Genomic DNA, 12,500 nt, shown 5'->3' with positions numbered 1-12,500 from the left:
GGTCCTAGAGGCCTTTTTGGGGCGGTTCTGGACAACCGTGGGTCCGACCGACTCGACACCGGGCACTGCACTTCCTGTGGTGGTGTGGAACACGCATGTCGAAGTCGGTGGGGATAACGGTTCTCGAGTTACGTGGATTACACACAGACATACAGAGACTTGGTGCATTTATGGATGGATAAGATAGATAGATACATAGATGGGTGTTTTTAGTTGGTTATTCATTTGTTTGTGAACTGTCATGTCAGTCAGAGCCATCTAATAGAAGAGTTACGATATTGAGGGGGCAGAAACCGAGCGCTCGCGCGCTGTTCATGCAGCCTGAACTGAGACAAGCTGGAGTTGGAGTTTTCAACGAGGGCGGCGCAAATAAGAGCTATTTTAACCATGTGTGCAACATGACAACTGTATTGTACAGGAACAACTAAAGTCTCTTTAATGCTTATGTTGTACTATTACTACAAAACAATCTAAAATAAAGGGATTTAAGATCATTAAAGCTGGGCTGTTGCCTGAGTCCAATGCATTTCTGCCTACTTCCAGTCCAGGTCCCAGTTGGTTGTCCTCATTCTCAATAGAAGTCTATGTAGTAGGGCCGCCATTGGACTGGCCCCATGAAGTGAACACAGTTTGAGTAACTCTGTCTATATCTAAGGCTCTGTCATTTCATTGTTATTGTTTATGTAAAAGGAAAGTATAGGTGTCCTGTAAGTCCATATGGGCTGGGATTCTTTGGAAGCATGACACTTGACACATTGTGTGCCCAGGAATTATTATTATAATATTTTTGCATCATCTGCCAAATCTGCTGGGCACTCTACGTCTTTATTCTGAATAATCCATGGGGCATCTGTTGTGTTAAAACATTGTGGCACTTCCATGTCCAAATGGTTGCCGACCCCTCAATCACACTCCTTTTTCTCCGATCTACCTTCCACAGAGAACAACAAAGACAAAGACCCCCGGTACCAGAAGGTGATGGTGAAGGCGGAGCCTATGGAGGTAGACCCTCTCCCCGCGGCACTGGCCCCGCCCCCCTCCCACCTGCTGGCCTTCAGCACTTTAGGGGCGAGTGAGAAGAGCGACCCGATGGCCGGCCTCCCTGAGGCACTGACACGCCCCCATAAAGACCTCTTCTCCCAGGACATATCGGTCAAAATGGCCTCTGAACTCCTCTTCAAGTTGTCAGGTAAAGTTATTATTGTTATTCATTATTATTATTATTCTTTGCTGGGATTGTGCTGTAAAAGTGGCGGAAATACAAATGCAAATCTGTTACCTGTTGGGTTATCCTATCCTATAAATTAAAGACTGAGTGCCATGATTTGTAACCCCCTAAAACATGATCATCAGGTATTATGTTTGTAAATCATCAAAGATGCGATTATAATCCATTTGTAATGGATGAAGCCTTGGCCTGGAAGAGAGGTCATCAGGTGGGCTCCAACCTTTTTAGAGTGTTTCAACCCTCAACCACTACACTCTCCAGTTGGCGCGTCGAGCAGTGATTGGCCAAATCTCTGCCCCTCTCCTCCAGGCTTCCAGCTATAGACTAATCCACGGAGGGGCGCCCCGGGCGCAGCCATCACTGAGGCGCAACCAGCACCAGCTATTGCATCGGCCACACCCGACCAACAGGGCACCGCGGACATGGAGCAGTGCCCTGCCGGCCGGGTGCTGCCAACCAGTGCTGACCAAACCCCAGCAAACCGCCATGCCCAGGGCATGTTCTTGGGGGATTGCAGGCACTGAGAGGTCTCTAGGACTATGGTTTGCCTCCTGCCTAGTGTCCTCCTACGTCTCACCAGACTGTTGGTCTGTGCGGTGTGCATGTGTCCGTCCTTGTCCACGCTTGGCCTTACTCTGGTGTACTTGATTCAAGGGAGCCTTTCTCTGCGTCTGTGTCACTGTAATTGTTGTTGATCCTCGAGAACAGCCCGACCAATGGGCTTCAAACTCGGCAGGCACACAAACTATAGCTGGGTTTCTGGGAGTGATGCTTCTTCTTCTTTCGTGTAACGTCAGAGGTCCAACTCAGTGCCGTGGAGCCATGCCCACATCTCTGGGCCCAGGTCGAAGTGGCTGGCTTCCGAGGGTGGTCTGTATAAGCTCAGGGTCACCCCACTCCCACTCGGTCACCAAGTGGGGTGACCGAGTCGGTCGGATCAGCAGATCTCGATAAATCCACAAAACCATGCAAATACCAACCTCGCTACCAACCACACAGCATCTTGGTGCTCCAATGCCATTTGCATAGATTAAATTGGGTAATTATGCATATTACATTTGGCGCCAAATTGCCCCTTTCTATGCAAATGAGCCTCATTGCAAAAATGTCCAATTCATAAACACCAGCGCTAATAGTGGTGGTTAGAGATTAGCATCTTCAGACAGTTGGTGGTAACTGACGCGCAGGGGTGTCATGCGCAGACTTTCAGTTACTTTGGTGACTATGATTGTAGCCAGGTGAAGGCATCCTCGTGTGATTGTAGCCAGGTGAAGGCATCCTCGTGTGATTGTAGCCAGGTGAAGGCATCCTCGTGTGATTGTAGCCAGGTGAAGGCATCCTCGTGTGATTGTAGCCAGGTGAAGGCATCCTCGTGTGATTGTAGCCAGGTGAAGGCATCCTCGTGTGATTGTAGCCAGGTGAAGGCATCCTCGTGTGATTGTAGCCAGGTGAAGGCATCCTCGTGTGATTGTAGCCAGGTGAAGGCATCCTCATGCCTCATGTTTTTTCAGTAGGCATTCCTGCATAACTTCTGGGTATGATAGTGATGATGTCACGCACATACCCTCTATACACCATATTACAGTACAACTCATTAAACGTTTACTGGAAAATAAACACAGAAACGTTTTACATTTTCCAATAACTATATAATAATCTGACACAAAATATTGATTTTAAAATGACTATCACTTTGCATGTTTCAGCTTCCATAGCCATGTAAAAGGAGCAGCAGTCTGCTATTGAAAAATAACATAGTGCTGAATCAGCATTCAACAGTAAGTAGAATAATACAACGTAACACGTGTACCACAGTACAAAGCATGTACATGAGCGATACTCAAATAGCTGAACCTGTGGGCAAAAATGGCAAGGGGCCAGTTGATAAAATGACAACATATGACAACGATAACTTCTCTCTTATTTGCTTTATTTCCACATAACGTATGAAAAGACAAGTCGAATGTGCATTATTTTATGGCTTGGCCTTCCATTTATATTCTGTAAATAAATTGGTAGTCAAAGTAATTTGCTAAATGTTCTCTCCTTTTAATAATTCTATGCACTATTTCCATAAAACAAACAAATACATTTGTCTGGTTAGTCCCGTCTGTCCGTTGTTGCTGCTGCTAGTTGCTGCTAGCTGCTAGCAGCTGCTAGCTGAGTACATCTCTCTTTAAATGGCTTCACAATGTAATTTATGACTTGGCCCACATTCAATACAAATGGCTTTTTCTATCAAATAAACTTGTGAAAAGAAATAGACCTGGCTAAATAAAATAAAATAAAACACAATCTTCCTAATATGAAAGACCCAAATGAAACAAGCTAGGTTTTATTGGGACTGCTTTAAGCATTCCTGATCTGTACTTTGCTGTGCTTTTTTTCTGCAACTGTTTTCTGCAAGTGGTTAACATTGATAATACAGTAAGTAGAGCTACAGTACATATCTCTTTCATTTGCAATACAGTGACACTGTGACAGTCATTTATGACTGGGACCATAAGCTAGTGTTCTCAAATCACTGCAAAAAAAGAAAATCTGTGATTTGAATGGCCACTTTCAAGACACAAGGCCATTATCTCTGGAACGGAAGGTCCAAAGCTTTTTGGATGTGTGAGTTTTAGTATCACTGATACTGAGGTTGAGAAGCGATGAAACAACAGGTCTGGGAATGCCCATATATATGGACTTATTAGTAAGGCCAGGCAGAGCCTCGGGCTAGCCCAGTTGGGGCCCAGGTAGGGCATCGAAGAGGAAGGATGGGTGGGGAGATCAACATATGGAATGTCAGAACAGGACAGCTCCATATATGGAGATCTAAGGGTTTGAGGTCAGGTGTAGAGTTCCTGGCCGGCTCCATATATGCAAATCTAGGTGATGATGCAGGCTTCTCCATGTATGGCTATCCATATCCAGCTATTTGAGAAGGTCAGTGTCGTGATCTTCATATATGGAGACGGCCATATATAGAGCGTGTCACGAGGCATGACGTACGGACGGACTGACCTACAGTCGCAATAACACACATTATCAACACAACATAACATAGCGGTAACGTAGCACACCACAGTTGACTACAACATAACGACAGGACACCAGGCTTTCCCATGGGACAGCTCAGTGTCAGCCGCTGGACGTCGTCCCTAAAGCCCCATGCTTCTATCTCCTGCCTGTAGTAACACCCAGCAGGATGTGACATGGAACGGCCATGAATGTGACATTGAGGCAGCAGACAGATGTTTGTATTGTTAGATGAAGACAGAGCTCTGAAGTGCGCCCATTGTCCCCCAGAGAGGGAGAGAGGGAGTGTGTGTGTGTGTGTGTGTGTGTGTGTGTGTGTGTGTGTGTGTGTGTGTGTGTGTGTGTGTGTGTGTGTGTGTGTGTGTGTGTGTGTGTGTGTGTGTGTGTGTGTGTGTGTGTGTGTGTGTGTGTGTGTGTGTGTGTGTGTGTGTGTGTGTGTGTGTGTGTGTGTGTGTGTTACTGTGTGCGTGCGCGCTAGTGTAACCGAAGCTCTGTGAGGAGTGCAGGTATACTGGTATGTTATTCATCAGGGTAAAACTGTGTGTGTGTCTAACCCATCTCTGAATGCTTGGCTAAAATGCCACATATAGAAGCTGTCACCTTTTGAAATCCCTTCCTCCATGCTGTTCTCTCTCTGTCTCTCTCTCTCTCTCTCTCCCCTTTATACTTAGACATGTATAGGCACCTTTATGCATGCACATGCAGATGCGCGTGCGCACAGTACACACACACACACACACACACACACACACACACACACAGGCACAGGCACGCACACACACACAGGCACACTTTTACAAGCACACAAAACCCCACAGTCATACACACCTTTTATACACACTCACGCGTGCATATACAGTATATGCACACACATACCCCCCCCCCCCCCCCCTCACACACACACACACACACACACACACACACACAAGGCTCCCGTGGGGAGTGGTGTCCACGCAAGCCTCCCCCCTCCTCTCTCTCTCTCTCACTCTCTCTCTTCCTTCTCTCTCTGGACTCGTTTTCAAACATGCCAGCATAAGTGCACTTGGCTGCACACACTGCCACCCCCCCCAATCACACACACACACACACACACACACACACACACACACACACACACACACACACACACACACACACACACACACACACACACCCTCCTCATTCCCTGTACATTTCTCTCGTGCGGCATATCCATGGCAACGCGGAAAGAGACCTCTGTCCTTGGCAGTAGTGGTATGACTGAGGGGGGAGGGGGGGGGGGGGGTGTTGAGGGCAAAGAGAGGGACCCTCACCACCCTGGTTGGGTGTACCTACAACTGGGCAAGTGGTGGACAAAGTATATACTCGAGTAAAGCTCAAGTATTCAAAAGTACAAATTAGATTTCGTTTTTTATATCAATGCACTGCTATGACAAAATCATTAAAATGGTGCAAATAGCCCATCTATCTCATGTGCTCGTAGATCGGATATTATCAATTTATTTGAAAGCTTATGGGTATGTGGTTCATTCATAATATATTTTGGGTCCCAATTAGTCCCTTCCATGCAGAAAACGGGTGGAGTGGACTGAAAAGTACAATATTTCTATTTGAAATGTAGTTATAGTCATGCGCTTGCAAAAACAAAACAAACAGTTTGCAAGTAAATGTAATTAGTTACTGTCCACCACAATGGAGAAGCAACTGCCCCCCCCCCCCCCCCCCTCCTCTCCAGATCTTGTAGTGTCTGCTGTGGCAGTAAGGGGGCTGCAGGAGACATGTTAGACTCCGCCATCACACAATGAGCAATCAATATGAATTACCCGGAGCAGCAGGGGGCGCGTGCACACACATCAGTGACCAAGGTCGCCCAGACGCTGTGAGCTTTGCAATGCACTAATGTGCGTTTTCCTTGAAAGTCGAAGCGTGCCACATATGGGTCTCATTCTCCCTCCGTGCTCTCTGGGTTTTCAGCGGATGCCAGTCGTAGGAAGGGTGGGGGGGGGGGGGGGGGGGATTAGCTGTAGGGGAGTTAGCTGGTGTTACTGTAGCTTAGTCTGTTTATTGTGTTAAATTGTGTTGGATATGTATACAGCTTTACCAGTGATCAATCTACAGTGTAATGGCTTCTAGGTTCATTGAGCATGATTCCGTGTTTGACGCTGAACATGTTTTAAGTAGCCAATAGAGACATGTTGTGAGAGTGACGAGAAGTGATTTCATCACCTCTCAATAAGAGTTTAAATGTCTAACACAGCAATTAGTCATTTTCCGTGGTTTCCTGATTAAGGCCTGTTGGCCGCTGCGCACAAGTGACATGTTTTTAACCATACCATTCTAAACTAAAGATGTTTAATATTCTTCAGACTGAGTGACTTGGACTTTTCAAGTTGCACAACCTTTTCTTTATTTTGTTTCGTTCACTCTTTTTGTGTCACTCCAAGTCTACTCCCTATAATGTGCATGTTAACCAGTCTACAAAAGAGCTATAGCTAATACTTTGTTCTTATGAACACAATGACTTTTCACTTAACACATTTTCTTATCTGTTAATTTTACAGAAAAAGTCAGCAAAGCCAATGACCACAAGGACAACAACATGGTGGGCATGAACAGGTGAGGCCATAACATGTTGTGATGGTATTTAGTGTATACACATACTGTATTTCACCCTTGTCCGAGCTTCATTAAGCTTCAGACACAACTTTAACCACTTTCAACCTACAGTACACTGAGTACAGTGAGTTTGTAGATCTATTTTTTAAACGAACTTGAAGTATTTTTTAAATAGTGTTTGTTAGTGCCTTGTCCATATTTCATAAATGTCACATAATGCACCTGAACATTTTTGTTTTCTGTAATTTACCTCTTCAAGTTTCAAATCTGACACCAGGCATTTTCAAAAATAGCGAAAATAGATAAATAATAAAAGTGCAGTTGTGAGCCTGTAGAAAAAAAATACTTTCTCAATTTGTGGGATAATAAAAGTAATGAATAGAATAATCAATCAAAAATAATTAATTGTTGCAGCACTACTTGTGGAGTTTCCCCCACACCATTTCAACATGAATGCCGTTTATAAATACATAAATCTTTCTATAAATTCACCACGTCTCTGTCTGTACGTATATGTGCATGTCTGTAATGCACGTAACTCAAGAACCATCGCCCCACCGACTTCAATTCTACACACGCGTTCCACACCACCACAGGGAGTGCAGTGGCCGGTGTCGAGTTGGTCGGACCCACAGTTGTCCAGGACCGCCACAAAAGGCCTCTGTCAGCGCTCTTTACAGGGCCCATGCCCAGGGTCCATATATGGACCCTGTTCTGACATCACAACACTCCATATTTGGGCATGCCTGACATCACAACACTCCATATGTGGGCATGCCTGACACAGAACTCCATATATAGGAATAAAGGGACACAGAGAGACAGATACAGAAATCTCCATATATGGGCATAAGGGACACAGACAGATGGGTGGAACAGGTACTCTGACACAGGTATTACATAGCCGGGTGGGCCATGGATCTCCAACTTCCATCATTACTGCTCTACAGCCGGGCACTGGTCTAGTACACTTAAGTACACGTTTTATGAACAACAGGGCAATCTCTGCTAGAAGTCAAACTGCTATGGTCCTTTATCACCATCACAGGCTCCCTTCATGATATCAAAATACCACAGCATACAGTATGTAATTGATTGATTCATTGAATGATGTTTTTATAGTAGAAACATGCATTATGATCCCATGTTTGTGCATGAAACACAGTATTGTAAACTTAGTGCTAAATGTTATAGGAGGGTGTCTTAATGCAAACCAAAAATCAATAATAACTACATCCTTTCAAAATCCAATGTACAAGACCAGTACTATAGGAAGAACAAAATGGTATATGTTCTCCTGCTGCTATTTAGCTGATAACACAAAGTTATTGCCGTGTGTGTGTGTGTGTGTGTCTGTGTCTGTCTGTCTGTGTCTGTGTGTGTGGGGCAGTTCATTTCTAGATGAGCGCTACAGACAATCACCCTTCAGCTCGCGGTCCAAGAGTTCCTCTCCTGCAGAGGCTAGTTCTTCAGCCAGGGCAGCTTTCCACGGTGAGACACACACACACACACACACACACACACACACACACACACACACACACACACACACACACACTATACATACTGTATAATAGTCACAGACCAACACAAGCGCACACTGAGACACACACACACACACACACTATACATACTGTAGTCACAGACCAACACAAGCGCACACTGAGACACACACACACACACACACACACACACACACACACACACACACACACACACACACACACTATACATACTGTAGTCACAGACCAACACAAGCGCACACTGAGACACAATCACACTGCCAGATAGACAATACACGCAAACAGAGAGAGACCAGGGGGGCAGTCAGACGGATATTTTGTGAAGCCACTAAGGAAATGAAAGTTCATATAATGGCCTGTTGTGGCGCTCTCATTGGGCTCAAAAAAACACATAGCCCCATAGAAGTCCATGTATTTGGGCCCAACTTCACCTAGACTGTATCCTGCTACCCTAATAGAAAGGGGTGCATGAGCACCTGGCCGTTCATTCGTGCTCTATCTCCGACCAAGCCACACTTCCACCACACATCTCTCTATGCAAAATAAAACCTGCACACTCCCACAAAAGACATAGACTACATTGCATTCGCCAAAAATGTCTTATTTACTGTTTAAATATTACTTTTCTGAAACACGCTATTCTTGCTCAACCTCAACAGCCTACGTCAGAATCGTCATGTTGGCGTCTACTACGCCAACTACGTTCACTTAATGGGGCCAGTCCTTCACAGTGACACACGCGTTAGATGAACCACGCGACCGGCATGGTTTATACCCCTCAATGTCGTGCCTACTCTACACTGCCATCCCAAGTCCCCTCCCCCTTTCACTGCTCCTGTGTGTGACCTGTGAACTACTCTCTGACTGCACTGTGGCTTGATTTATATGTGCGAGGTTGAAATGTAATGCACATAAATTAATTATAGGTCCAGCAAGCAAATCATGATTGGCTGTTTGTGCTCAATAGGTCACCATCACATTCCGATTTTAGCTGTTGTATTTTGTATGACATTTATTTGGGCCAGTAGTTTCATATCTATCCTTTTTCCGACCAACACAGAACATGCTAACGGTGTTAGCGCGTTAGCATCCATCTTGCTTTTGATTTATATGTGCGAGGTGGAAATGTAATGCACATAAATTAATTATAGGTCCAGCAAGCAAATCATGATTGTCTGTTTGTGCTCAATAGGTCACCATCACATTCCGATTTTAGGTGTTGTGTTTTGGATGACATTTTGACCAGTAGTTTCATATCTATCCTTTTTCCTTTGACCAACACAGACCATGCTAACGGTGTTAGCGCGTTAGCATCACACAGCTTACAGCGTCAGTGTTGCATGAATACTTTCAACCATGACAATGCCGACTACTTTTGCTACACACACTTCCAAAGGATTATGGAGATGTCTTTATATTTTTTTTAAGGTTGAGAAATGAAATAATTATGGTCGTTTCTAATCTCAGCATTTCACAAGAGAAAGACGTGGATGCCTTTCGCTGCGCTGTTGGCGTTGCCATGTCTCATAGAAACAAGTAAATAGGTCTATAAAAATAATCCCAAAACAAGCGCATATAACAGGGGTCTGTAACCTATTTTCAATGAAGTGCCATGTTTTTAATTTCTAGATAGTGAGTCAGCCACAAGCTCACATCACAACAATAATCCATGTAATAATCACAATAACAATACTAATAATAATAATCATAATAATAATAATAACAATAAACTTCTTTGTAAACTCACTCATTTACAAACAAGCTCACATCAGAACAATAATGCATGTAATAATAATAACAATAATAATAATAATCATTATAAGAAAAACAACACTAACAACAGTACAGTACAGTACAGTACAGTAAAGACGTACAGTAAAGTACAGTACAGAGGACAACATTACAGTACAGTGCAATACTAAGGAGTGCAGTACAGTATCCTGCTACCCTAATAGACAGGGGTACATAAGCACATGGCCGTTTATCCAACAGCTTTCTCCCACCGAACCACACTTTCACCACACATCTCTATATGCAAAATAAAACCTGCACACTCCCAGAAAACATATAGACTACATTGCATTCGCCAAAAATGTCTTATTTACTGTTTAAATATTACTTTTGTCAAACACGCTATTATTGCTCAACCTCTACAGCCTACGTCAGAATCGTCATGTTGGCGTCTACTACGCCAACTACGTTCACTTAATGGGGCCAGTCCTTCACAGTGACACACGCGTTAGATCAACCACGCGACCGGGATGGTTTCTACCCCTCAATGTCGTGCCTACTCTACACTGCCATCCGAAGCCCCCTCCCCCTTTCACTGCTCCTTTGTCGCCAACTACGTTCACTTAATGGGGCCAGTCCTTCACAGTGACACACGCGTTAGATGAACCACGCGACCGGGATGGTTTCTACCCCTCAATGTCGTGCCTACTCTACACTGCCATCCCAAGTCCCCTCCCCCTTTCAGCGACTCGAACAGCAGCTCCGTCCGAAAGCCCACAGCACTACTGCACAGCCCCACACATGTCACACACCCAAATGAATCGAATGAATGAATAAGGCGCTTATATCGCTTTTGCTCAGTGGATGGGACATTTACATTAAAAGCAATCGGATGGACGCGTGGATAACGGCATGGTTGTGTGCAATCGGAGGGAAAGCTTCCATAATCCATATAGCTTCCATGCTAGCTGCTTCATACACAGGGGAGGGAGATGGCCCGGTCTCGAGTGCGAAATAGCGCTTATGCAACAATTACCCTAAAAACACAAACACATCAACTCGATGTCATTGTGAATAAGAATTTCGAGCGACAAAATAATTTTTGGAAGGACACTTTCACCCAGTATGAAGCTATATGTGGTAGCCGTCTGTGTCACACCAAAACTGGTGTCCTATACAATCCTGTAACGATCCTCTCTTGCATCTGGGCTGAGGCACTGCCTGCGAGTTGGCTCCGTCTAATAAGCAAATTTAGAAATTCCTGTTTGAGAGCTAGCTAATTTAAGACATCCGGTTGCCTTCAGAATAAAATAAGGTCATTTAATTCGTTAATTACATAATTATTACATTACATTATTAGTATTATTGTTACATTACAGTTATTGTAAAGACACACATTATGTTCCTGTGTAAAAATAAGTAATTCAATATATCTAAATGGATAAATGCTATTCACTACAGTGCATGGACTTTAAAAAGTGGAAATTATACTTCTGGATTTGCAGGCCTGGCGCCACGGGGGGGGGGGGGAGGGGTGTTTGCCCCCCTAAATCAACCTCTCTGCCCCCTTACATCAAAAGTGGAAAAAACTCTACAGTTACAGACAAAACAATTACAGGTACATTTCCAGGCATTCAATTAAATTCCCTTGCTTGAAAGGAAGGAAGTAAGGATGCATCTTAATACAGGATCCAGCAGCATCTTAATGATCTCCCATCTACAACTGGAAAAACAACATTCCTCACCTATAGGCCATCCTTGGGGTGGGGAGGGGTGCTAATGTAATTGTTGCAGTGGTCAGGGTGCTTAAGTGGCCAGCTACTGTAACTAGCCAGGGGTGCTAATGTCATTGTGCTGGGTGTGGTCAGGGTGCTTAAGCTAACAATAAGCTTCTTTGTAAACTCACTCATTTACAAACAAGCTCACATCAGAACAATAATGCATGTAATAATAATAACAATAATAATAATAATCATTATAAGAAAAACAACAATAACAACACTAACAACAGTACAGTACAGTACAGTACAGTACAGTACAGTACAGTACAGTACAGTACAGTACAGTACAGTACAGTACAGTACAGTACAGTACAGTACAGTACAGTACAGTACAGTACAGTACAGAGGACAACATTACAGTACAGTGCAATACTAAGGAGTGCAGTACAGTACTATAATAATTTATAACCCATCCGTTACTACATGTGCAGGGCACACTACTGAGTTTAAAAACACAGCTGAAACATGAAGTGGAGTCTGTCAACTCCTTCTTCCCATATTGCGCTGCAACGACACTGGGATGAGGCCCCCGAAGGGGGCCGAAATTCTAGTTACCTTAATAAACATGGTCATGAATACTTTTTGCTTCCAGTCACTAGTTTAAAGTCTCATTTCTAA

The 12,500-nt window shown here is 44.1% G+C and overlaps 1 protein-coding gene across 4 annotated transcripts in view; it reads left to right on the top strand.

Moving 5' to 3' along the window:
* The window catches only part of znf827 (zinc finger protein 827), a 111,539-nt gene that overhangs the window by 67,809 nt on the left and 31,230 nt on the right, over nucleotides 1-12,500 (top strand). For all 4 annotated transcript variants that reach the window (XM_080760365.1, XM_080760366.1, XM_080760364.1 and 1 more), the window contains exons 6-8: nucleotides 941-1,189; nucleotides 6,793-6,847; nucleotides 8,238-8,338. In XM_080760365.1, the coding sequence (XP_080616491.1) occupies nucleotides 941-1,189; nucleotides 6,793-6,847; nucleotides 8,238-8,338 (405 nt within the window). The remainder of the gene's footprint in view (nucleotides 1-940; nucleotides 1,190-6,792; nucleotides 6,848-8,237; nucleotides 8,339-12,500) is intronic.

The sequence above is a fragment of the Protomyctophum bolini genome, assembly GCF_963924005.1.
Source record: "Protomyctophum bolini genome assembly, chromosome: 3".
Lineage (NCBI taxonomy): Eukaryota > Metazoa > Chordata > Actinopteri > Myctophiformes > Myctophidae > Protomyctophum > Protomyctophum bolini.
This window is presented reverse-complemented; position numbering and strand designations above follow the sequence as displayed.